Below are 27,815 nucleotides of genomic sequence, written 5' to 3'. Positions count from 1 at the left end.
CCATGCATGTTCCACCACTCAAGAGCAGAAAAAGTCTCTCGATCTTTAATTGCATGCATGCTCCCAAATGGACCAGTGTTGAGCGTATAGTTGCTCACCTGTCTCCGTACCAATGCAGCGTCCTCCTCATCAGGGATTAATTTACTCAATGCAGCCATATATTTTTCGTGAACCTCTTTATCTTGGTGTGGTTTTCTCCTGCTTCCCCCCCCAGGTGCTGGTGTTGAAAGCCATGATGGATGATAGTATTTAGGTGTCAAAACATATGCTAATGCATGCAATGGAATATTTAGCATTTCCCATCGGTTTTGCACCTCTACACGAATATAATTGTACAAGGTGGTATCTCTAGGCTTAACAATGTCTTTAATCTGCCCCAACATGCTATCCATTTGCTCATACACCTCCCCAATTACTGGTCGATCTGAATCTGCAAACTTGATCATGTAATAAATTGGTTTGGTGAATTGCAAAACATATTTAACCTGTGACCAAAAGTAACTGTCAAGAACAGTGTCCTTGACTGCATTAGCACCATCTGTGTCAGTGTTAATTTCATCCCATGTTTCAGCACACACCAGATTAGTTAAAGCTTGTCTCACCCTCACTAGCCGCCTAAAGGTGAGGTAATAACTAGCAAATCTTGTCTTTGCAATTTTAAGCAATTGCAACTTGGAGTAAGTGCCATAGAAGTAGTTTACCCTTGTATGCCCTGTGATGAATTTAATGAGCTGCTTCCCTTTCCTGTAAACCTCAGCAATCCACCCACAATCTTTGTGTTTCACAATATCATGCATCAAAAGGTTCAATGTGTGAACCAGGCACCCAGACCAAAAGATGTGTGGATGAGTACGCTCAATAATTTTTCCTGCTGCCTTACAATTTGCTGCATTATCTGTGATCACTTGAACCACATTATTCGGACCAACATCTTTGATTGATTTCAATAGGAGATCTGCAATGTTTTGTGCAGATGCAGTGATGGAGGAGGAGTCATGACATGCAATAAATACTGCACCACTAGAAGAAACACCAAGAACATTTATCAAATGTTGGTTTCTAATATTTGTCCACCCATCTGATACAATGGATACCCCAGAATCTACCCACTCATTTGTAAAACGTGTCAAAGCTCTTTGAACCTTAGCTTTTTCTTTTTCTAATAACACTGTTCTAGCTTTCTCATAGTTGGGGGCCTTGTATCCTTTTGGGGCTTCATTGATGGCCTTTACCATTTCATGCCAATAGGGAGAGCGAAGCACATTGAATGGTACACCGCAAGCACAAAGAAAACGGACTATCTTTCCATCCACATCATCCCTCCCAGCAACATTAAGGAAATCCCCTATTGTTCTTCTACCTCCAGAGCTTGCAGAAGTACCATGAGGAGATGAGCAACTACCAAATTTAGAGGTTGCACTTGATTCAGAATGAGTTTTTTGTTTCTTGTTTTTTTGTTGTGCAGCCATCTCTATTTGGATGTATTTTCTTCTTTCTTCAGTTGAAATGTTTGGGCAAATTTGTTTCCCATCTTGTGTTTCAGTGTCCCCTTCAAGTTCATCCCCTTCCTCTTCAAACCCTTCCTCCTCATCATACATTGGGTCACTACTATTAGGACCATCACCAATGTCCTCTTCTGTTTCTTCCCTTCTATTCCTCACCCTTGCCATCATTAAAACCAAGAGTGGAATGATACATAGAAGCCAAAAGAACACCATCTTGGAATATGGATATAGGTGGTGGACAACGGCAACCTGTAAATAAAGGAGCAAGTAGAAACAATGGGAAAGAGTAGGAGAGGGAGGAGAAAAATACAATTTTTTTTTCAAAAAAACAAGGGAGTTTGGGGTTTGAACTTACCTCTTTAGCTCTTGTAGATGAAGTCCTCCAAGCTCTTGCTCCAAGCTCCTCCTCCTTCTCCTAGCTCCTCCTTCTTCACTCCTCCAAGCTCTCCTCTCTTCTCCTCTCCTTTCCTCTCTTCTCTTCTCCTCTCCTCTCTTCTCTTCTCCAACTCTCATAAACTCAAAGTGAGAAAATGAGGAATGAATGGTGGCTTTATTCTTTTCATTCCTCACCTTAAACTCACCCTAACCTCACCCTAACCCACTCCCTTAAGCTTTAGTTAACTTTAAAAAAAAATAAAAAAAAAAATTTGTTTTTCTCTTGGGCGCGCCCCTTTCCGCCAAAGCGTACGGAAGCGTGCGTGAAGCGCACGCTTCCTGCTCCGAAGCGTGGCGCTTCGGCGGCCCGAAGCGCCGTACGAAGCGCGCTTCGGAGCTGGCGCTTCGGAAAAACCAGGAAGCGCAATTTTTTTTAGGAATCGCGCTTCCTAATTTCCGAAGCGCGCTTCGGAAGGCGCTTCGTACGGCGCTTCCGTACGGGGCACACTTCCGAGCTTCGGAGCGGGGGGGGGGCGCTTCCTGCAACACTGGTCGCAAGACATGGCTCCCAATGGACTTCCTCCAACTTGATACAAAGTGTCAACCCTGAACCAAGAGTCTCCCTAAGCCATGAGTGTCTCCTTTTGGAGGAGGGGGCTCATGACGAGGAGGATCAATAGGATCCATAGGTTCATCAACATCAGGCATCGTTTCGTCTTATTTTGTACCTTGATTTCCGGTGTCAGCTTCTTTGTCCTTCCTTAGGATAGGAAGGTTGTTGATCTTTCTAAGGGCCATATCTTTGTCGAAGGTGACATCATGACTTATCTCAACTTCCTTTTGACTAGCCACATAAATTCTATATCCTTTAGAATTTTCATTATAGCCCACAAAGATTCCTTTCTTCCCAGATGCACCCAATTTGCTTCTTTTCTCTTTCGGCATATGAAAATATACGGGACTTCCAAAAATTCTAAAATGAGAGACATCAGCGTTCTTACCAGTGAACATTTCGTCGGGAGTCTTGGAGTCCAATGCTTGATGAGGGCATCGGTTTTGGACATACACGGCGGTATTTGTAGCTTCAGCCCATAGGAACTTCAAAAGGCCTTGATCATGAAGCATGGCATGAACTGCTTCTACAATAGAGCGATTCTTCCTTTCAGCCACACCATTTTGCTCAGGAGTGTATGGCGTTGTAGTCTCCCTCTTAATGCCAGCTTCTCTGCAATAATCTTGGAATTCATTGTATTCGTACTCGGTCCCATTATCAGTCCTCAATATCTTGATTTTTTTATTGGATTGGTTTTCGATCAAGGCTTTGAAGTGTCAGAACTAGGTGAACACTTGATCCTTCTTCTTCAAGAAGTAGATCCAGGTCTTGCGAGAATAATCATCTCTAAAGGTAAGATAATATAATTATCCTCCCAAAAAGTTTACGGGCATCATACCAGATATGTCGGAGTGGGTCTTGTTATTACTTGAGGGGAATGGTCCCCTTGTAAGTTTTCCTTCGGCACATCCCGGACATACACCTTCATGCTCTACTTTGAACTCGGGCATCCCTGTCACCATCTGTCTCACATTGGGTAGGGCCTTATAATGAAGATGGGCAAACCTCCAGTGCCATAGTTAAGATCTTAGAGATGTGTCGCAAGACATGGCTTCCAATGGACTTCCTCCAACTTGATACAAAGTGTCAACTGTGAACCCAAGAGTAAAAGCATCTTTAAAATTTCTTTTCCAAACACGTACCTTTCCATCGATGAATGCCACCTTGAATCCTTTGTCCTCCATGGATGAAATGGACACCAGGTTCTTCTTGAGATCAGGTACATATAGTACTTCTTGCAAATGAATAGTGTTACCTTGATTCAATTGAAGGGTAACATTCCCTACTCCCTTCACGGGAGACGTGGCATCATCTCCAAGGATGATCTCCAAGTTTGTCTCCTTTTCTATCAGATTAGAGAGGGCTTCCTTGTGTCTGGTGAAGTTCCTTGAGGCACCACTATCAATCAACCAATTTCCCAAAGTGTCTGGAGGAGAGGTAGCGGAGAGGGCTAATATAAGATAGTACTCTTTTTGCTTATTGTTAACAACATTTGATTCTTCATACCTGGAGTTCCTTGATTTCTTGGAGGGTAGACCATTTCCTTGATGTCCTGCATTCCTTTTTCCTCTGCCATTGGACTTGCCATTCCTTTGATCGTTGTTGTTGAAGTTGCCCCTGGAATGATTGTGATCATCATCATGCGATGTGTCCCTTCTATTTGGACACTCCCTTGCATAGTGGCCAAACTTATTGCAAACAAAGCACCTGACCTTCCTTCCTCACTTAGATCCAAGCTTTCCATGGAAATGACCTTTAGACCCTGCATTATTTCTCGTTTTGACATGAGCGGAGAATGCAGTGGGGTTGCTTCTATTAGAAGGCATTTCTTGCTCCACCATTCTTATTTCTTCTTGAATGCATCTTGACATCAAATCTTCAAACCTTGGAATTCGATCATTGTTGAGGACGGTGGTTCTAAATACATACCACTCAGGTGGGAGTCCTCCAAGGGTGGTGAGAGTAAGTTCCCTGTTAGAAATGACTTCTCCAATCGAGAGTAGATCATTCTTGATCTCTGTAATCCTCAAGAAATAGGATTGAATATCTTTGTCCTTGCCCTTCTTAATATCCTTCAACTTATTCTTGAGAAATAGAATTTGATTAGCATTACTAACCTTGAACAAGCTGACCAACCTGTCGTAGATCTCTTTGGAGGTCTTCAATTCGGAGATGTAGGCCACCAAATGTTTGTCAATGGAATCCCTAATAATCTTCTTTGCTTTGACTTCAGCCCTATTGTACTTGGTCTTCGTAGTAGCCGATGCATTTGAAGGAGGTTCAGGGATTTTACCTTGCACATAGTCCATCACTTCTTTTTCTTCCAAGGTCAAATCAAGAGACATCTTCCATCCATGATAGTCAGATTTATCATGGAGCTTGTCTTCAATTGAGAAGTAGGGTGAGGAACCCATTCAATCTTTTGTCCTTGTCCAACTGTCTTTGGTGATTGCTCTTTCACTCTTGCTTGGGCTTTGTCTTCACCTCAACTTTGATACCATGTTAATTTAAGGCAACAATGGTATGTTCAATGCTTTAGAGAAATTTTACTTCAATTTCTTTATTAGGCTAGTATCAATATTCAGATTAGCAATCACATCAACATGATAGTAAAATGCCGATAGAACATAAACATAAACAGTAGAAGACAAGCCAAGACAAGAGGACACAAAATGTGGCACCAGCCAGGGACAAACCTCAATGTGGGGAAACCTTTGATCAAAGCTTCTTTTAGTCTTCAATAGTTCAACAGAGAGAGATAGTTCAATTTACAAATCTGATAATTTACAACAGCATCAAAAGAGCCCTAACCAGAAAAGTCAACGCTGGTCAATAAGGCAAATTTGACCCTCAACAATTCAGTCAACTTCAGCTTCCAAACAACAAGATAAAACAACCCTCAAAATAATCAAATTCAACTGAGTCAAAGTTTGGTCAAATAGCCCACCTATGGTCAGCCCTAGCTGCACTGAACGCTGGTCAACAATCAATGTTTAGCCTTGATTTTTGTGCCCAGAAATGCGGCTTGCCCAAACATAGATAGCCCTCACAAAAATGCAGTCAAAGGAGGTCAACGCAAGTTGGTCAACGCTTGGTCAAACTGTCTAGAAATTCGATCTCTTGAAATTTTGGCATCCTGAAATTTCGCTCTCTTGAAATTTGGGCCTCCTGAAATTTCGGCCTCTTGAAATTTCGGACATGTGGAGAGAGAGAGAGGCCTAGAAACCCATACCCAATCAATGTGGAGAGAGAGAAGTGCGAAGATGAGTGTCCTAATGAGGCTAAGTCACCTTCTATTTATATGCATCGTTGAGGATGAATAGACTATTGGGATTTTGAGCCTACATAAGTTTGCTGGCCGACCTTGACAATTTGACCATAATCAAAATCAGTGTTGATAATATCGGTATCGGGAAAATATCGGCGAGGGTCCAGAAAATATCTTATCGGCAATATCGGTGAAAATATCGGCAAAATATCAGCAAATATCGGCAAGCATAAAAAATGCATAATATATTCATTTTTTTCAGATTTTTAAACATATAAAGCAATAACAACATGAAATAAACACATTGGCACATAAATATGAAGAAAACACTGATATATATGATGTCAAATAGAAATGATAAGTATGTGATAACACTGAAAACTTTTTACGGTGCTTCTTACATCCAGTATGTCTTGTGTTGACCCCTTTTATTGGACTGCCATTAACTTCAAGAGAGTCTGCTATTGTGATCAGGTTTTCTTTGGGGTCTTTATGATGAGTCTTTGACCAAGTTCCTCAATATTAAACTGGCATAACAATAACAGCACTTTTATCATGTAATGGATGTACAACTTGTTATACATGAAGATACATGAATTCATAATCTGTTTACTAACTTGGTAACTCAGATCTGGACATAAGCTGTGCCTTCTTTTGCATATATTACCAGTAGATACTCGGCATATCCTTTCATTTATTGGAGGTATATCAATGGAAATGATTTAAGTATCCTTGTTTTTCCCTTTTCATTTAATGTCGCTTTCCTCATAAGGATCAATGTCTACCCATATCTACAGGCACTAAGTTATATCCAATAACAATTAATATTCATGACTCCGTTGCTTTACTGTTAACCTATGTAGCAATGCATTTTAGTATTTACTATTTACCGATGATATCTTGCGAACTATATCTTTGTCTCGACTCCTGACATATGTTTTAAAAATTTAAAGTTTAAACTGTCATTTTATGCAAACAGCTTTCTTGTTATATGCGGCGTTGGTTGTATCAGCGACTATAGTTATCATTTTCCATTTTGTTCCATATTATGGTCCCACTCATATTATGGTATACATCGGTGTTTGTTCGCTTATGGGATCTCTCTCGGTATGTCTTGAATCTCGGAATTTTTTATGATGAAAAACGTGTTTATAACTTTATCCCATAAACGAGAACTTTCAATGGTCAAGCAGCGGTGGAGATACTAAACAACTACGAGGGAATAAAGTTGAAACTATATTACTTAATACTTATATGGTTTCTGTCTACAGTTCAGCTTCAAAAAACGAAATGTAACACTTGTCACTGGCAACGCAGACAGATAATGGACGTGCGGGCAGCCAAATAATGGACGGGCAGACAGATAATGGACGTGCGGGTTGGTGTCGGATTCAAACCTGTTCGTGGCAGCCAAACCCTCCTTCGCAGCCAAACCCTCCTTCGCAGCGTCTCCAGCTCTCACAAAAACGAAATAAACGAAATGACGTGAAACAATGAACTGAAAAACCAATTTAAACAGGCCGCCGGCGATATTTTCTATCGTCTCGCGATATTTTAGAAAATATCGCCGAAATATCGCCAATCTCGCGAGAAATTGAAAACAGGCAAATATCGCGATTTTTCGGGGGCGATATTTCGGCTCGCCGAAAATATCGCGATATTTGCGAATATCGCCGATATTTCGGCGATATTATCAACACTGATCAAAATAAATTCATAACTTCATTTGTGCATGTCAAAATCAGGTGATTTTTAGATCAATCCTACACCTCTCGGAGAGAGGAATCCAAGAAAATATCAACTGTCATAAATAGATGACCCATGTGGAGTTTGGCCCTAGTTGCTAATTTAACATAATCCCCCCAAGCAGAGATGAGACTTGGTTGTGTGTGGTCCTTGTCATCTGGTAATCCCCCCAAGTAGAGATTTGTTTGTGTGTAATCCTTGACAAGTGGTAATCCCCGCAAGCAGAGATCAAACTTGGTTGTGCGAGATCCTTATCGTGTGTTGGCAAGTGGTAATCCCCTCAAGTGAATATAGGGTGATGGATGAATCTCCCCTATGATGATTCTTCTTCATTAGATTGTAACATCATTGTTCAAAGCAGAGTTCCCTGTTTCAGAAAGAAATCCTCCCTTGCTGAGAGGGCGTGTTGAAAATTGGCTGATAAGGGATGAATTTCCTTGAATAAAATCTCATTTCTAACTATTCTAGAGTGACTTTCTAAAAATAAAAAGTCATGTCTATAATTTCAAACATGACTTTCCAAAAAAGTAAATCATGTTGATCAGTTGGTAATTAATTATAGATGATGGAAAATCACTTAACTTATCCTTAATCAATTTCAATTGTTCAATTTTTATTTAATCATCATTATTATTATTATTATCCTTATGTTACTATAATATTATTATTATTAAAATAGAATACATGTCACCTCTCCGACTTGGCACTCAATCATGCCACTTTGTACCTCTCTCTCTCTTTGATGGCACTTGTACCCCTCTCTCTTTCTCACTTAATGGATTTGTTGCACTCCTCTTACACTTTCTTATGTGCATTAAAGATTCGTCATAGCACTTCTCTTACACACATTAAGGTCTCGTAATAAAAGATTCCTCTTACGCACTCTTCAATGCGTAAGTTACACTCTCTCCTTCAAGGCATGCATATTGCTCTTAATGGCATGAGTTACAAAGGCATGCGTACCTCCCTGAATGGCATATGTAACTCCCCCTCAAGGTATGTGAGTTACCTCTTTCCTTCATGGCTCGATCTCCTTGCTCCTCTTATAGATATGTGCCTCTTATCTTCACTCTCACTCACTTGTGCATTGTGAAAGGAGACTTCGAACTTGTGAAAGAGAGATTTGGAGAGACTAGTGAAGGATTAAGAGAGTGAGAGAGAGACTTGGAGAGTAAGAGCAAAACTTGTTGAGCCAAAGTGATTCAATGTTTGCATCAACTACAACTATCAAAGATGTTTTTTCAGATTTGGGTGAACTTCATTGTCTCATTATAATCTATTTCTCTGCAGAACAATTGATTTCTAATAGAAGAAGAATCTAATTGGGGTTTTCCCTTGTGGGTTTTTCCTTGGTCATTGGACCTAAATTTACGTGTCTCCTTCTATTCTTGGTTGTCTGCTATTTTTCATAGGGTTTATATGGATTATGTTCTATCTACAAACGCTTAACTGATATTGCAACTTGAAGAAGTATTATTTTTAAGTAATTGTTTTAGCAATATCATAGAACATAAAGTTTTCAACGATTCAATATATATATATATATGTGTGTGTGTGTGTGTGTGTGTGTGTGTGTGTGTAAACCATGTCCTATTTGCGGGGTCTTCGTGTCCCATGTTAGACATTTGTATTTCTGTTTACTCTGTGTTTCGTGTCATCGTGTCATGTGACTTACGTTTTAATGTGATATTGACGTAGACAGGGCATTAATTTCCAAATTATTGTGATAATTACTGAAATTATTGTGATAATTTCAAAACTTCAAATTATCATTATATGTATAGGCAATAATCTCACCATGTGTGATTGCCTTGTTATGAAGAATTATGTAAACCATGAGATTCAAGGTTCAAATCCCCTCTAGGTTAGGCCAACGAAATGAGAAGAAGCTATATAGAATATTGTTAAGGGTCGGGCATGTTACAAAAAATGATCTTCATCCTCAACTACCTTTATATCATATTGTTTACAAATTTGTTGATCCTCCCAGTGAAAATCAAGTTAATAGAAAAGCAAGGAAAGGTGAAAAATAGGTCCAAGTCCTTAGTTCTCCACTTTTGAGTTCTTGATTGGACAACTATTAGGGTTCAAGATTCAATATCGACTGTGATGTATCATTTTTTATTTGGCATCCACTATATAAATATTGTGTTTTCTCCATATTTATGTGTCAATGTGTTCTTTTGGTGTTGTTGTTGCCTTATTTCAATGTTACATTAATCGTTATCGACGATTTATGATGTAAATTATCAACAATATCACGGAATATATCATAAAATATCAACAATAATTTGGAAACTTAAAAATTACAATAATAATATTTTTTTTTCAAATTTTTAACTTATAAAACAATATCAACATCAAACAAACACATTGCTATGTAAATATGAAAATAAAATCGATATATAAGATGTATAAGATGTCAATCGATACATTAGATATCGATATTGAAATATGATATTTGTCCAAAGTCACAAGATCTAATAGAATGATGCAAAATCATATCAAAACAAAAATAAATGTATCTCATGAGATGAATCATGGGAATGAAACAAATGGATTTACCCTTGTTTGCTTGATGTGAAATGGTCACATCATCCTTTGCAATGTTATTAGAACTGGACCAAAATATTGGACGACCAAAAATACATAAAATATTCAAATTTTGAAAAGAACATATACTTCACGTGCATCCATACGAATCCAAATTATTATACACAAATATGCAAAATCCCGTATGGCAAGGGTGTGCACATAACCAAAATATCCCCGAGTGCAATCCATCTTTGAATCAAAATAGATTAATAGAGACTAAGAGGCTCTAAATGGCCTCCGAAATCCAAAGAAAATCATGCTGCAACAAATAGTTACATAACATCAAAATCATTGTCTATATTGGGATCCCACTTATCAAGATCACCCACTAAGCATTAAAATAAGATAGAAAAAGCTTAACATCTTAATCGATGATTTTGCTTGAGTGAAGCGTACATTTTTTACTAGGGTCTGTTGCTACAATCTAGCAGGGCCCTAGGAGGGAAACCTACGGGACAACTACCTGGCCAAATGGCAACAATGGGACAAAGACCCACTGTCACCTTAGTCAGTGCCCTCGACTCTTTACAAACTTTTACCAAAGGGAGGAGTCCCAATATGAGAGGAACCACTCTAGGAAAGAAAGGGTTAATGTGTGAAGTGATTACAATAAGCCCATTCAAGGAGAGACATAATAATGGTTCAATGCTTTAAGGAAGCTAAAGGCTCTCCATGAAAGACCTAGGATGAAAATCAAGACGTAGGGTTCAAGATTTACAATGATGATAGGTATGTCTAAAGTCAAGACTCCAAAGATGAGATAGGACCTCTTAAGAAACTTGTGAGATGGTTTGATGCTTCAAATAGCCTCTTCGCTCCTTTGATAGACCTAGAAAGAGCTTACACTAGACCTAGGGTTTTGGAATAATCATGGGAGAAGTTCCTCCAAGGTATTCTCTCTAGGCCAAAGGGAGAGGAGAGGGTCTCTTATGATTTATTCTATTGAATACAAGGCTTGTATGACCCTCAAGAAGGCCACCCTATCCAAGGGAAATTAACAAGGTTGCCCTTCTAGGGCACACAAATTTATGGAGAAATAACGGTGGGAATTCTGCCAAAATTTGAGGTCTTCTAGAGGAGACACAATGGAAGAGTTCTATCTAAACGAAATTTGAAAATTCCTCCTCTAAGGAATTTTGCTGGATGCCCTAGATAGATGTCCAAGGGAAGAGGGGTTGGGAAGGAAAGGTTGATCACCAATTTTTCTTGGACCAACGCGTAATCCTTGGGCTATGGAGTCTAAGATGATTCAGTATTTGCCAAAAACGTCTTCAAGGAGTGATCTGAAATGGGGCACTAAAGGCTTCTTGTCATGCTTACAAGAACCTCTCCCGCTCCAAAGCTTATATATTCCCAAGATCTAGGATTATGATTGACAATTTGCGGAAATAAAAGAACTTGAAAGAGGTTTATGCTTGTGTTTGTCTTTAACTGTTTATTTGCTTTAAGTCCATTTGCATAAACTGATATGTAGCATATAACAGTGAAACAATGCAGCAATAAACATCATACACATAGCAACAAGATGCAGCAAATAAACAAACCACAAGACAACAAGCTTAATATGGAGTTCACCATGATATCTTGGTCTACGTCTCCTTGATCTCCAATCAACTCGATTAAGCTCTTTGGGATTATGGTAATGCTTCTTTTACAAGTTCCACACTCAACTCCATTGGTTTACAACTGAACCTATGGGTTTAGAATACCATCTTATCCCTCTGGCTGTCCATTCTCTGCAAACAGATCTAGGCTTCTCTGGACTAGACTCCTTCAGTCAGTGCTCTGAGCTATCTTGAGCTCTAGCTTGCACCAACTCCCTCTGAATTCTTTCACTGTCTTTGGAACTCCTTCTTTTGTCTTCAACACACATCGGACATCAACAATAGCTTGATCATTTGATCTCTTTGTTGTTCTCTGGCTCTGTCTGCCCTCTGGCTCTCTGGCTCTTAGCCTCTCAGGCTTCGCAACTCTGCTAGGTTCAGCTCTCTGGTTCTGCAACTCTGCTGCGCTCAGCTCTCTGAGGAATCACCCCTTTGCCATTGCCCCCAACCTTTGGTGGCTTCTCTGGCTTTCTCTGGAACTGCGGCTCTACCTCCAACCTCTGGTGGCTCTGCCTCTATCAGCGCTCTAAAGGGAAAACTGCTCCTTCGCTTGGCTCTCTAGCCTTGGAGGAATCCTTCGACTTTGCGGCTTCCATCTGTTCCTCTGTCCCCTAATCATGAGGAATCATCCCTTTCCAGCTCTGTCTCTTCGTGCTTCGTATGCATTCCTGTTACAGAAACGCCCGCTCATAGTGTGGCACAGGTGCAATGGACTGTTTCCAATGGAAATGAACTGGCGGGCACAGGAACCGTGGTTGTTTGGCCTTTTTGTGCAGAAATCCCGAAAATAGCCAAATAACGGAATACACAGGCAAAACAACCACGGTTGGGAAGGAAAGGTTGATCACCAATTTTTCTTGGACCAACGCGTAATCCTTGGGCTATGGAGTCTAAGATGATTCAATATTTGCCAAAAACGTCTTCAAGGAGTGATCTGAAATGGGGCACTAAAGGCTTCTTGTCATGCTTACAAGAACCTCTCCCGCTCCAAAGCTTATATATTCCCAAGATCTAGGATTATGATTGACAATTTGCGGAAATAAAAGAACTTGAAAGAGGTTTATGCTTGTGTTTGTCTTTAACTGTTTATTTGCTTTAAGTCCATTTGCATAAACTGATATGTAGCATATAACAGTGAAACAATGCAGCAATAAACATCATACACATAGCAACAAGATGCAGCAAATAAACAAACCACAAGACAACAAGCTTAATATGGAGTTCACCCTGATATCTTGGGCTACATCTCCTTGAGCTCCAATCAACTCGATTAGGCTCTTTGGGATTATGGTAATGCTTCTTTTACAAGTTCCACACTCAACTCCATTGGTTTACAACTGAACCTATGGGTTTAGAATACCATCTTATCCCTCTGGCTGTCCATACTCTGCAAACAGATCTAGGCTTCTCTGGACTAGACTCCTTCAGTCAGTGCTCTGAGTTATCTTGAGCTCTAGCTTGCACCAACTCCCTCTGAATTCTTTCACTGTCTTTGGAATTCCTTCTTCTGTCTTCAACACACATCGGACATCAACAATAGCTTGATCATTTGATCTCTTTGTTGTTCTCTGGCTCTGTCTGCCCTCTGGCTCTCTGGCTCTTAGGCTCTCAGGCTTTGCAACTCTGCTACGTTCAGCTCTCTGGCTCTGCAACTCTGCTGCGCTCAGCTCTCTGAGGAATCACCCCTTTGCCATTGCCCCCAACCTCTGGTGGCTTCTCTGGCTTTCTCTGGAATTGCGGCTCTACCTCCAACCTCTGGTGGCTCTGCCTCTATCAGCTCTCTAAAGGGAAAACTGCTCCTTCGCTTGGCTCTCTAGCCTTTGAGGAATCCTTCGACTCTGCGGCTTCCATCCGTTCCTCTGTCCCCTAATCATGAGGAATCATCCCTTTCCGGCTCTGTCTCTTCGTGCTTCGTACGCATTCCTGTTACAGAAACGCCCGCTCATAGTGTGGCACAGGTGCAATGGACTGTTTCCAATGGAAATGAACTGGCGGGCACAGGAACCGTGGTTGTTTGGCCTTTTTGTGCAGAAATCCCGAAAATAGCCAAATAACGGAATACACAGGCAAAACACATCATGAGTTGTTTAACCGGAACTCAAAATATATGCAATCGCCCCTATAATCCTCTCGGGTTCGTCATTCTATCGCATATCACAATCGCATTGCTTATGGCCAAAAAAACCAAATGACACGGAAATACAAAGAAAATCCGCAAATCTGGATTTGAAATATTATGAAATTGCATCCCTAACCTTATAAGTCCGGGCTTTATCGCATGTCGCAATCGCACGTTGCATTAGCATGGCTCCTTTGTGCCGATCGCATATCGCAATCGCATGTCGCAAGCCGCAACGGCCCTTGTATCGGGGATTCACCGATCGCCGATCGCTCTATCAGTGCTATCGCTATCGGCCCATCGCATCGGCGTATCGCATCGACGTATGTCGCATGTAACGGCCCCCCTTGGTATTTGCGTGACTCGATCGTCGATCGCCGATATCGCAATCGCTAATCGCACATGTAAACGGCCCGAGGTTCCGATATTGCATGACGCCTTCCTTCGATGCAATATGTCGGAGATCGCTAATCGGGGAGTCCTTCCGCCTTTGCTTAAGTCCTCCCTTTGGAACCTTTCCGATGCGATATTTATATAAAACTCCGCCTTTGACCCTTTTCTTTATCTGACTCAGATTTATAAAGGATTTGTGCCATTTAGCACCTTTTACCTCTTATATGAAGTCTTTTAGACTTAGAGGTTTATCCAAGATCCATTTTGGATCAAGGAGGTTAAAGAGTGATGCCCTAGCAACCAATCTTCAACATTTACCTACTCAATATTTATGGATTTTCATGGAAGAAAAACAAGTTCTCATCCACTAGGAACATTCATCTAATTGTCATGCAATGAGTAACATGTGCAATTTACAACCAAATAACTTTTTACAATGATATTCAACAAATTAGGGCACAAGAGAATTAACTAGTTGCAATAATTCCACTCATAAGACATTATTTCACGAGAATTCTTCAACAAAAGATGATCCGAATGGAAAATGGCATCAACCCATGGTACTCATCGACCCATATTATTCATCGACCCATGGAATTTACCCATGGTATTGTAAATGGCATCCGCCCGTGGTATTGTAAAATCCACCCATGGTATTCATTCACCCATGGAATTTACCCATGGTATTGTAAATGGCATCTGCATGTGGTATTGTAAAATCCACCCATGGTATTCATTCACCCATGGAATTGACCCGTGGTATTGTAACTGAAAAATACTATAAGTAACAAGTCACATTTTGTAAAAGGACAGATTGTCCGCCACAATGTAGCCTTTACAGTTATTATCGGTTTTAATAAAAAAAGTTTCTTTGTGGTTTTGTTTATTGGGCATTCTCCTCTTTTTCTTCTAGCATTTCAAGTTTTCAGATCTTGGGGGTCTCTTCCCCAAGATCCATTTCAATCTTTCAGATCTTGGGGGTCTCTTCCCCAAGATCCATTTCAATCTTTCAGATCTTGGGGTTCTCTCCCCCAAGATCCATTTCAATCTTTTAGATCTTGGGGGCCTCCTCCCAAGATCCGGATCAGTGGTATCAGAGCAGGTTATGATTCCATGGGAACGAGGGTTTGATGCATGTTTCAGTTTCAAATTTTGCAGCAATATTCAACAAACGTCAGGCATGTGCTACAACCTCCACATAGCACTTTCTTGGGTCACGCAAGAAGAATTTTTCTTTTCTCATTTTTTTGCAGAATTTTTTTTTTGGGCGGCGACTTTGCAGATCAGATCTGTACATTTTGGTGCAAGATCTGCAAAATATAATTGCAGATCTGTATTCCTGGTGAAAAAATAGCCGATTTCAAAAAAAAATCGGTTGAATCGGAGTCCGGATGAAGAAGATATCGCTGATTTAAAAATCAGTGGGGTTGCAGACAATTTTCAGGGCAGCGATTTTGCGGCGCAGATATAGATGTCCTGGTACAAGATCTGCAAAATCTAATTGCAGATCTGGATTCTTTGGGAAAAACTACCCAACTTCAAAAAAAAAATCAGTCGAATCGGAGTCCGGATGAGGGAGATATCGTTGATTTAAAATCAGCTCCTTTTTGCAGAAATTTTGGTGACGGCGGGAGAGTTGCAGCGCAGATCTGGAATTCTAGTGCCTGGATCAGGATTTCTATCATATGGGCAGATGCAAAATGGTCTTTCTGCTTCCAAAAACAGGTTATAATAAATATTCTGAGTTATATTGGCCGAGTTATGTCCATTTTAATTCTGGAGCAGCATTCGGAGTGGGTTTCCATTGGAGACGTGCCCTCCCACCCCACTTTAGTAGGCACCTGCTTCACATTCATCAGTTTCAACATAGCAGCAATCGGCTTGAGTTATTTGGAGATGTGCCCTCCCACCCCAGGTTATGTAGGCACCTGCTACTTCATCAGCAACCAACATCATGGTTGTGGGTCATCCACAAACCCACACTTCATCGAAGTCCATTTGCTAGGCCGTACACTGTTAGTATCACAGTTGGTCACAAGCATTACAGGGTATCTCTATCCTCGGATCTTCGTTCTTCATGGTTATGGGTCATCCACAAACCCACAGTTCATCGAAGTCCATTTGCTAGGCCACACACTGTCAGAATCACAGTTGGTCACAAGCATTACAGGGTATCTCTATCCTCGGATCTTCATTTATCAGGGTTTTGGGTTAACCACGTAAAACCCTTATCTTCAGTGGATCTTCATATTCAACAAAGGCTTTGCAGGAGGGAACTTTACGCAATGGGGACCATTGCTTCTTAAGGAGGGAGGAATGATCTGAATGGAAAATGGCATCAACCCATGGTACTCATCGACCCATATTATTCATCGACCCATGGAATTTACCCATGGTATTGTAAATGGCATCCGCCCGTGGTATTGTAAAATCCACCCATGGTATTCATTCACCCATGGAATTTACCCATGGTATTGTAAATGGCATCTGCATGTGGTATTGTAAAATCCACCCATGGTATTCATTCACCCATGGAATTGACCCGTGGTATTGTAACTGAAAAATACTATAAGTAACAAGTCACATTTTGTAAAAGGACAGATGGTCCGCCACAATGTAGCCTTTACAGTTATTATCGGTTTTAATAAAAAAAGTTTCTTTGTGGTTTTGTTTATGGGGCATTCTCCTCTTTTTCTTCTAGCATTTCAAGTTTTTAGATCTTGGGGGTCTCTTCCCCAAGATCCATTTCAATCTTTCAGATCTTGGGGGTCTCTTCCCCAAGATCCATTTCAATCTTTCAGATCTTGGGGTTCTCTCCCCCCAAGATCCATTTCAATCTTTTAGATCTTGGGGGCCTCCTCCCAAGATCCGGATCAAAAGAGCACTTACAGGATGACAATGAGATATATCCAACCATAAAACAAGATGTAGTTCCAAGAAGAATGAAATTCTAGCTTCCAAAGATATCAAAATGCATCAAAGAGTCTCGAATTCATCCAAGAGAAAAAGTGTGAATGTATTTTACAAGAGTAATCGAAGTGATGATGATGCTCTCTCACAATGAGAACAAGTTCTATTTATATGAGACCTCTAGAGGTCGAATTCCTATTCTAAAGCCCCTAAAATTATTTTAATGTGCAAAAATAAGGCCTTGGTGACAAGCCCACCAAGTAGCTTAAAAAATTATGAATAATCCATCCAATAGTAGGCCGAAATGATGATGTTATGATGAAGTGAGGTCGTTGGAAGGCCGCATTCAGTCCTTTAAGTGTCAAAATGAGAGAGAGGGCTTCATAACTAATGCACAAGGGGATGACCCCTCAATGTCCATGTAGATCAATGCCTTAATCTTGGGAGAATGGAGTCTATGATAAATATGAATGAGGACCTTGTTTCTTAGTCAAGGAGGCCTTAAGACTAGCTAGCTTGCCTTATAGGGCAAAGGGAAACAACCTTACAACTTTTATACTTCGACTTGCAAAAGGCGATGGCTTAATAAGATGAATTCGTTGACTAGCCCACCAAACTAGCTCATAAATGAAATAATAAGCCTCTCAAGTGGACAAATGATAAACAATACCTGTCGTAGGGCCCTCCAAGAGGCATGATGAGGTCCATAGGTGCCATAATGAAGAGTAGGACCCTCAAAAGTGATGGACAATGGGGTGACCTCTTGTTCTCCAAACAATAAACCTGTGGTGCTCCTAGTGGGTGTGGGGGCACAATAATAAGCTCATGGGTCTCCAAATGAGTCGAAGATGCCTGTAGACCATCTGTAAGGCTTCATATGATGGTTTAGGTGATGCCACATCATCTTACAGGTCCTGGGTTAACTGCCAAGTGCATGGTACATCTGTGGGGTTGGCTGGGCAAAGGTGAACCAAGTGCATCTTCCTCGTCCAATAGGTGGATCTCGGGCCAATCTTTGAACATCTCTAGGGATCCATGGAGTGCTGTCTACTGCTGTGGAGGCCCATGGCTCTCAACACAAACCCTACATGTGCCAATGTATCCCTCTAGAGGGTTAAGACCCCATATAGGGAGACCAAACACAAGATGGAGACCACCTGTAATCCTACATAAGATCCAATGCGTCCCCTAACCTTCCAGTATAACAAGTCATCAAGGAAATCAAGTAAAAGAGCTTACAAACCATGGACCACAAGTGGGGACTTCATAAGGGCATGCCCTTCTATAATGGGCTTTGCCATGTGCTAATGTCTCCAAACTCCAAATGGGGTTAACCAAGTATCCCATTAGGTGGTTTCTACTTCTAAAGGGGATAATATGTCCAAGGTACATCCTTTAAAAGGTGGTGGTATGTGATAAAGAGGTGAATGGAGTAGGGGATGAGAAGGGGCAACCTTGGGCCACATGCTGGGATACAAGGGTAGCTAGTAGAAGTGAAGCCCACACTTGGCATATAATGTATAGGATGGAGCAATCGTGGTACATGAGGTGCCTCGACCTTGGTTTTTCCACCCTTCTTTATATGCCTTTTTCCTTTTTATGATTTTTCTTTAATTAAATGCTCGGGGCTGAAGGGGTAAGAGCATGATGTGTGAGCTATAGTAGCGGATATCCCCTTTCAAGGTAAGGCTGTTCATTGCTCACTAGGGGTTGGGATGATCATGGATTTCTATATGATGAAGGAGGCTCATAGAACCTATAGGAACCAGAGTGATGGCCATGATGAATGGGTAGAGCTCATGTGCTGGCTTTTTCCCAAGTGCTAAATGTGTTTGTCCCAACCATCTTTTGCATTTTGTGGTACGTTTCCCGTTGAATGCGTTCAATATTTTTTTTTGCTTTTTTTTTAGTTGCATCAACCTTCAGGGCATCATTCCAAGCCTGACCCAAGGTGTGGGCAAGGGGAAGGGGAGAGCTAGCCCTATGAGGACCCTGTGGAGGAATGTGGACCCAGGTGGGAGAAATGATGAATGGAGTACTAATGAGTGGAAAGGGGTTAATATATGTGGATGAGGGAGCGGGACCACACAACCAAAATCAGGGTTTCCCGTGAAATACCATCCCTAAAGCCAATTGGTCGGTAAAAGGGATCCCACGACACTAGAATCCAAGGTTAATATACAAACGGGGTCTAGGGGATAAGAGCACAGACCTAGCCCATTCTTTCTGCTGAATCCCCACATTAATCCATGCCCAGAAGTGTATATGATAAGTAAACTACAATACTCAATTACCAAATAACAAGGCATACCTTTAGGTTCGGGAGGCCCACCTTCAAACATACGATCATGACAGATGGGTGAGGAACCACATGACTGCCTCAGGTGGCAGAGAAAATGGCACAACGAGTTAGTTGGTGGCTGGTGGCTGCCGGCTGAGGACCACCTTGTAGAAATTTGTCCTCCTAGGGATATCACCCACAAAATGGTGGGTAATAGGGCCCTAGGAACTAGGGTGATGACCACAATGAAGGGGTAGAGCTCATGTTTGACTTTTCCCATGTGCTATTATAGTGTCTCGACCATCTTTTGCATTTTTTGATATTATTTTCTTTTGTATGTGGCCATGATATGCGTTTATCTTTTTTTAGCTGCATCAAGCTTCGGGGCAACATTTCTAGGCCCAACCCAAACATGTGGACAAAGGGAGGGGGAGTACCAGAGCCTTCTGGACCTAGTGGTCATGTGGACCTAGAGAGGGAAGATTATGAAATAGGGCTTGTAATGTGCGGAGGGGAGTGAAAAATATGAAACTGGAAAACATGATCGCGCTACCAAAATTGGGGTCTTCCAAGTAGTGCCTATAAGCAATAGGGGAGGTCCCACGAGACTAGGATTGAGGATTAACCCCCCCATTTAAGGTGAGGGAACAAGATTACAGTCAAAACCCTTTTTTCAAGTCACCCAATAATCCATACCCAATGTGCCCAAGGAAAAATAAGCATAAGCACCCGGTTGCACAATGAAAAACATACCTTTAGGATTGGATGGCCCACCTTCAAAGTTTCAAACATACGCTCTTGATAGATGGGCGAGGGGACATATGATTGGCTTAGGGAGTGGAGATCAACTGGCACAATATATCAGCTACATTGGTGGTTGTCAGGGGCTGCTGGCTAAAGACAAATCTAGGAGAAAAATTCTCTTATGAGGTCACCCACTGGTGGTGGGTAATAGGGTCATGAAGGAGGAGCTCAATAGTGAATGCCACCGACATTGAGGTACATTGAGGGCAGGGCTTTGTGATCTTGATTAAATGCTAGTTCCATACCCTTTTACATCACAAAATCTAGTAGAAATGTTGTAATCTCGCCAACCCTGAAATCCTAAAAACTGTAAAGTTTGGTGTATTTTGAGTGGGACCTAAAATTTTACTTTCTCCATATGAAGTCCAATGAGGTTGGAACCACTCTCAAACATCCCGAGTCAATTGATGGTAATGTTAAAATATTAAGTAAAAAGACTTTTGCTTTAAGAATTTAATATTTCCATTAACTACTAGTGTATGTATCTCATGAAATGAATCTTGGTAAATGAAAACAATACATTTCCCCTTGTTTACTTGATGGAAATATGCAAAGTATCCTCACAACTCAATCCTCAACTCATTTAAAAAAAATTAGGGTTAAAAGAAAAAAATTGGTAATATGTTGAAATTGATAGAGACAGGGCGATAATTACCTAAATTATCATTATACATTCAAAACAAAGAAATTATCGCGATAAGTTATGGTAATAATATTTGCGAGGGTCAGTTTGGCAATAATATTATGATAATTCCAATATTATCGCAATATGTGCAACACTGCTTTTATGTTTAAAATTTTGAAAACAACGATTATTTGTATTTTTTATTGTTTTTTGTGGTCTGTCGATATTTTTGCCGATGTTTTCGTGAAGATATTTTCTGGACCCTCACTGATTTTTTCCAATGTCGATGTTATCAACACTGTTCCTAAGTTTAACTTAGGAAAAACACATCGATTAATTATTTAATTAATGTTGACTGTTGGGCTAAATTTTTATGAGGAAAAGTGATTTAATTACTTTGGTGAATTAGATCTTTATCTCTATTGTTTAACTAAGTGGGTTAGGATTTAATCCTAGCCAACTATCACTTTGGAGATTGAGGGTTAGGGTCTTGGCTCAATGATAATTATACAATAAAGCCCAAGGGAGGAGAATGACACATTGAATCATTGAGAGATATATTTTTCAAGTGAGAGATTCAAGGCTTAAGAGAAGGAAGAGTTATAGCAAGGAAATTCCTGTGAGAGAATTCTGAAGGGGTCAAGGTATGGAGAGAGAAGGCTAAATTTGCAGGGAAGCTAAAACTCAGCTTAGAGGGTTGCATTACGACCTAGGTGAAGGGTGAATTATCCTTCTAGTGCGCAAGCCATACATGGCTAGGAGAGAGGAGGTGGAATTGTAGGTTGGAGAAGTCAATTTTTCCAAGGGCCAAAAGTTTCCCTGTGGCCAAGTTTTTAGAGGGCCGAAACTTCCAAGGGGTCGATATTTCCAGGTTCCATTTTGTTTTATAATTTATATATTTCTCTGAGGGCCATTTTCCTTGTTAAGGGAGCCCTTATTTTTTCTAAGCAATTTAATGAGAGATAAATTGGAGGGAAAACATTATGCTATGTTTGTTATTATTTTTTCACTTGTTTTTTTGCTGCAAATATTTTCAAGTTAAAATACCAATGTATTTGTATTCAATAGTTTTTCAAAAAATAATTTATTGGGGTGAATAATTTTTTTGGCATAAAATAAATTGCTAGGAATTTAAATCAGATCTGGTATTCAAAAAATTAACATGGTATCAAAGCTTTTAAATCTTTAAGAGTGGAAGATCGATTTGTCTCTAGGGTTTCAGCAAAATAATTTCTAGTAGTAATATTTTTCTGGGTTGAGTATTTGATTTGGAGGTTGGAAGGATGGCTGCAATTGTAGTGAGATTTGAAGACTGGTTGGAGGGTGTATCCAACTCCAGTCCTTGGAAGGAGAGGATAGCATTGGCGTTGATGCAGAATGGGATCTGGGAGCAATGTTATTAGAACTAGACAAAACTGGTCATAACTGGCCGGTCCAACGGTTGGAGGGAAAAATCGGTTCGAACTGGCGAACTAAATCGTTTTTGACTTGTTGAGTGACGAACCAACCTTTTTTCATTGAATTGATTGGTTCGATATTGAACCGGCTGGTTTTGTTCTATGCTATCAAGGACCCTTTGAATGCATTTGTTTTTTAAAGCAATGATTTATGACTGGGGAAGCCTAGTATTTGACCATATTGCCTTGCTAATGCTATGCAATTAATGGCAATGTTAAATTCTTAAAGTAAAAGTGACATTCTCCTTTATCTTTCTCATCCATTTACTTAAATTTTTAACATTGACATTCTCCTTTATCTTTCTCATCCATTTACTTAAATTTTTAACATTACCATTAATTGACTCATGATGTTTGAGAGTGGTTTCAAACTCATTGGATTTCATATGGAGAAAGTAGAATTTTTGATCCCACTCAAAATCCAGTAGACTTAATAGGTTTTTAGGATTTCAGGATTGGGGGGATTGCAATGTTTCCATTGGATTTGTCATGTACGAAGGTATGGAATTAGCATTTAATCCAGAGCACCAACCCCTCTATGTACCTTGATGTTAGTGGCATTGATTGTTGAACTCCTGTATCATGATCCTGCTAAAAATGTACCCATCACTCAAGCAAAATCTTGACTTGACACCCTAAGCTTTTTCTATCTTATTTTAATACTTAGAGGGTGATATTGGTGACGAAGATCCCAATGTAGGCAAAGAGTTCGATGATATGTAGGTATTTGTTGTAGCATGATTTTTTTGGATGCTAGAGGCCATCTAAGGCCTGTTTGTTGATGTATTTTCGGTTCAGGGATGGATTGCACTCTACAGAAAATTCTGAGGCTCTGCGTTCCAATGGTTTTGCATAGAAGTTTAATGCCCAAACCACATTATATTGCATATAAAACTTAAATGCAAATTGCAAGAGAAACACTAAAGGAGTACTTCTACTTTTCTTTCACTCTCTTTATAGTTGATAAGAAAATAAGACAAGCATACACACATAAATGAGACACTTATTTTTGGTCAACTTTGACCCTGGAAATACCCACAAGGGGAAAACCAACATTAAGGAGGCTTTTGATTTTGCTAATCTCATAAAATTGTTACAGCATCAATTACAAATACAGGGTACTTATCTCTCCCTGTTGCTTCAAGTAACTTGACCAATGATCTGGAACTATGTGCACAGGTTCAGCTATCTCAGTATTGAAGTTTGTGCCAGTCTGCTTTTCTCTGCTTAGAATGTCAGACCCCCAAATCTTGAATCTCGTGCCACAGACAATAACTAATGCCCACTGAAATTCATGCTACTGACTTTGAGTCTTCAACCTTGAACTTAATGTAGACAAACTAAGAATCTCTCCTGGAAAAGCATGCCACAGGCCTGACAACAATTAGCCTGGAATTTGCGCTGCTCCAAAATTTTCAGGCCTGGTAACTCATGCTAAAACTGAGCTTATTTCCTTGGTCTGTTTGCTTAATTCCCAGCCTAATAACTTGGCCTTTTCTGCTTGGTATACGCAGTTCAAACCTTGAACTCAGTGCTAGAATCACTCCTACGTGCTGCTCTTCAAGCCTGGTAACTAGAGTTTTATGGTCTTGCTGTAGGTTATCTCCTCCTGCAAAATAGCTGTCACAGCCTCAACTCTTCTCATCCTCCTTGCTTCTTTTCTCCAACAAAATTCACATGAAGAATGAGCCTTCTTGCCTTTTCTCCCTTCCTTTTTAGTCTCGTCACCATGAGAGAACCCTAACCCTTAGATCAAGGGCTGAGATTAGATCTCAGCTCTCCTAGATCAAGGGTGGAGATCTAATCTCCCGTTGACCCCCTTTTTATGTCTCCCCCCTCATTAATGAGCTCCCTAGTCACTTTAATGTTGTTTTTGTACTTTGTACCTTTTTTCACATAAAGTCAACTTAAAAACATAAAGTGACTTTAATAATATAAAGTACATAGTATGAATGTACCACATAAATTGATGCGCTCTCAACCGGTTCCACCTCTTCACCTGATGGTTTTCTCCATACGATAACTACCAGTGGGCAGCATGCTCATTCTGGGGATAACACTCTGTGGGAAAAAAGTTGGCGGCACTCAGATTTTACAGTCCTCACAGATCTTGGAACTTCTCACATTCATGTGCCCTCTCTAACATCCCAGAGCCTTCAGGGCTCTCAGATCACAGGCCTCTGGATCTGATACCAAATTAGAAAAATAGAAACAACACAAGATAGCAAAGCTCTCTTGAAGAGAGTTTTTTATTATATTTGATACCACCAAACACACAATAGAGCCCCATATTTATTGCAATGGGAAAGCTTATTATTACTGGACGATAGTGATATCTACGTGGTTATAACTCACATTTACATTGGAAAACAACCATCTCTAGAAGAATGCATTGGAACACTGATGATATAGAAGAATGCATTGGAACAATATATTTCTCTAACTACCTCTAACAGGTTCTGGGATACCTCTCTTTCTGGTACATGTTTTTAAAATGCTGAATTTTGCTTATCTACTTTTTTCATGGTTGGCTTAGACAATGGAGATTCATCTTTGCTTTCTTAGCTTTGGTTTTCTATCAAATCTTCAGTATATTTTTTCTGGTTGCTTTTCCTCTCTTTTTAATGTCTATGAATTTACATATTTGCAGTGAAAACCAAATTGAGTGTGCCTCATTATAGTTGTTCATGGTGTGTAACAATATTCAAAGCTAATTAGTAGACATTATTGGTTCCTGTTTGGGGCAATTAACTTGCCTCTGTCTTGCAGGCAGAGTCAGGGGCCATCTTCTGGCAGTCAAATGTTCGAAGCTGGTGATTCTGGTAGAGCCTTGGCAAGAGGTATTAAAAGGAAATCATATGTGGTAGAGATCTATCTTAATTATTTCACCATACCATCTTAGGCATTTGATTCCTTATGGTTTTATTTGCTATTGCAATGGTGAATTTGGTAGAAGCAGTTTATGTATGGAAGTGTTTCAGTTACTTTGTATTTTTAATTACTGATGGTTTTTGTTGGGTAATCTTTACTGCAACAGGACATTATGACAAACACTCTCCAATAAATGCCGATCCAACATATGATAACAAGATAGCAAAGTTCCCCGAGCAACTAGTTAATGCAATGAAATCTGATCAGTATGATGCTTTCTCATATGGTTCCTTGGTTTATTGTTATGTTACATTGATAGCCAGGGCTTGTGGATTTCTGTTTAAACATCATTGATAAAACCTATTTCTGTTATTCATTTCAGAATGGCTTTACCAAAAAAATTAGAAGCCATCCTTCCTGCAGTACCGAATTCAGAGCTTCCATCTGAATTGAGGTGCTCACTTTGTCAAGGAATCTTTCGGGGGGCTGTTATGATACCATGTTGTCAGTTTAGCTTCTGCCATGAGTGTAAGCTCTTTTACAACTGACTGTAACTCTTTTAAAGCATGTGTCAATTTTCAAGCATGTTCTGAATCTGAGTAGCCTTTGTATTTAATATGAATCAATTCATGATGTACTGTGAAACTCTTGCTTGTGTCTAAAGGTATTAGACAGGTATTGGTTGAGAAGGGTAAATGTCCTCAATGTAATTCTACTAAATTCAAGATTGATGAGCTACTTCCTAATATTGCTCTTCGTCAAGCAATTGAACGCTTTCTCGAGTCTCAAGTGACAATCAGTACTGCAGAAGATTGTGGAGCGAAACATGCACCTGGTGGGCAACTGATGACTGCATTCAATTTATTGGATGTCATAATTTTAACTTAAAATAACGTTTCTAAAAATCAAATTTTATTATTGTTTGCAGATGGGGAATCTGGAATTCAAGCAAAGGCAGCAGCCTCACAAGCCCTATCTCACAGGCAAGGTAAATTAAATGCATTGCAATCCCCATAGGCAACGTTTGGACCAACATAAAAAGAGTGTAATAACGTTTTTCTAGAATCTGCAGGTGATTTCATAACTGGAAATATAAAAAAAACTGTCTATTATTGCTCTGGTTATTTGTAGTCAGAATTATGCTGCTTAGTATTGTGGCCTTTATACGGATTGATAATATCTCAAGATAAGATAATTTTATTAATGTCCTCGGGTGACCACAAAAGTTGGTCAATCGGACTAAAGCATACATCCAGTGTAAATACAAGACATGGGAGTGCAAATGCAACTCCATTGTAACTCCAAAGCTAATAAGATCTTTTTTTTAAACTGTCCACAAATAACCAACGAATAGGTCAATGGGTATACAGAGTACAGCAGTGGCCACCAGGCGATGGGAGTGTCTAGAGCCCTCATAGATACTAAAGTGTTATCAAAATAAAAGAGATATAAAAGACATTAAAAGAAAGAGGATCATGAGCCAGGAACAACCAGAAGTTCAATGTTTAACTAAGCAAAGGCTTTGGTATATTATTCCCAGGTCTGTCTGAGGTCCGGAAGTCCATTCTTGACAATGGAGAGGGTGTCACGGTCTATAAGGCACTCCAGTCTTTCTCTCATAAAGATGAAGGCATAACTATGGAGTTTCAGGCTAGCAAAGGTATGTTTTGATGCACTAGTGAGGCTTTTTGAATAATAATATGGATTGAATGAGCAAAGCATTCTCTCTGGTTTTGTTTTCTGTATATCTTAGTTGCATTGAAACAGATACAAGAACGGATACGGATACAGGGTTTGAAACAGATACTGAAAATTTTCAGCATAAACATTGTCATCATCATTAGTGATTATTATAACATTCAACATATTATCATCATCATTAGTTATGTAATCAGAAATGCTACAGCCTTTGTGCTTTCAAGTTCAGTGCCTTCAAAGAATGTGTCATGCATGGCAGATGGTATCTATCTTCCTTGCATGGAAATTAAAAGGCCCAGGGTTTGAAACAGATACTGAAAATTTTCAGCATAAACATTGTCATCATCATTAGTGATTATTATAACATTCAACATATTATCATCATCATTAGTTATGTAATCAGAAATGCTACAGCCCTTGTGCTTTCAAGTTCAGCGCCTTCAAAGAATGTGTCATGCATGGCAGATGGTATCTATCTTCCTTGCATGGAAATTAAAAGGCCCATGGGATAATTGAGATATTCCGTCAAGACCTATTTGAATATTTCAATCTTCTCAACGTCTGCTTGGTCTCTTGACTATATGCAGACAAAAGATTGGCTAGAGAAGATTTGTTATATTGGAGGGATTTATGAAATCAAGAGCAAAATCAATGACAATTAACAAAACCTTAACAAACTGAAAATTAATCTGATATTCATCAAACCCCTATGTTTGTATTTTTGAACATCTATCTTTTTCTAAGTAGTAAGAATCCTTGATAAATATATGGAGTTAGATCTAAGACTTTTGTGATCCATAATGTTGAAGAAAGTCTTTCGGATTAATCACATTGATAGGATTTGGTTGATGTTTCGAACCAACTAATGTGGTTCATTTTCAGGACTAGTTGAGAAATCCATCGATCAAAAGGAATAAATAGTAAGGATGCAACATTGCCCATAATTAGTCG

The 27,815-nt window shown here is 39.8% G+C and overlaps 1 protein-coding gene across 2 annotated transcripts in view; it reads left to right on the top strand.

Annotated features, from left to right (window-relative positions):
- Positions 1-27,815, top strand: part of LOC149251825 (uncharacterized) — a 200,148-nt gene that overhangs the window by 118,546 nt on the left and 53,787 nt on the right. Inside the window, exons 5-10 of one of the 2 annotated variants that reach the window (XM_089459586.1) lie at positions 25,065-25,135; positions 25,333-25,432; positions 25,549-25,694; positions 25,831-26,001; positions 26,095-26,154; positions 26,707-26,826. In XM_089459586.1, the coding sequence (XP_089315712.1) occupies positions 25,065-25,135; positions 25,333-25,432; positions 25,549-25,694; positions 25,831-26,001; positions 26,095-26,154; positions 26,707-26,826 (668 nt within the window). The remainder of the gene's footprint in view (positions 1-25,064; positions 25,136-25,332; positions 25,433-25,548; positions 25,695-25,830; positions 26,002-26,094; positions 26,155-26,706; positions 26,827-27,815) is intronic. The other variant, XM_089459587.1, reaches the window with a different exon arrangement.

The sequence above is a fragment of the Pinus tabuliformis genome, chromosome 7 (genome assembly GCF_031772625.1).
Source record: "Pinus tabuliformis cultivar Carrire ecotype Pingquan chromosome 7, CPIR1, whole genome shotgun sequence".
Classification (NCBI taxonomy): Eukaryota; Viridiplantae; Streptophyta; class Pinopsida; order Pinales; family Pinaceae; genus Pinus; species Pinus tabuliformis.
This window is presented reverse-complemented; position numbering and strand designations above follow the sequence as displayed.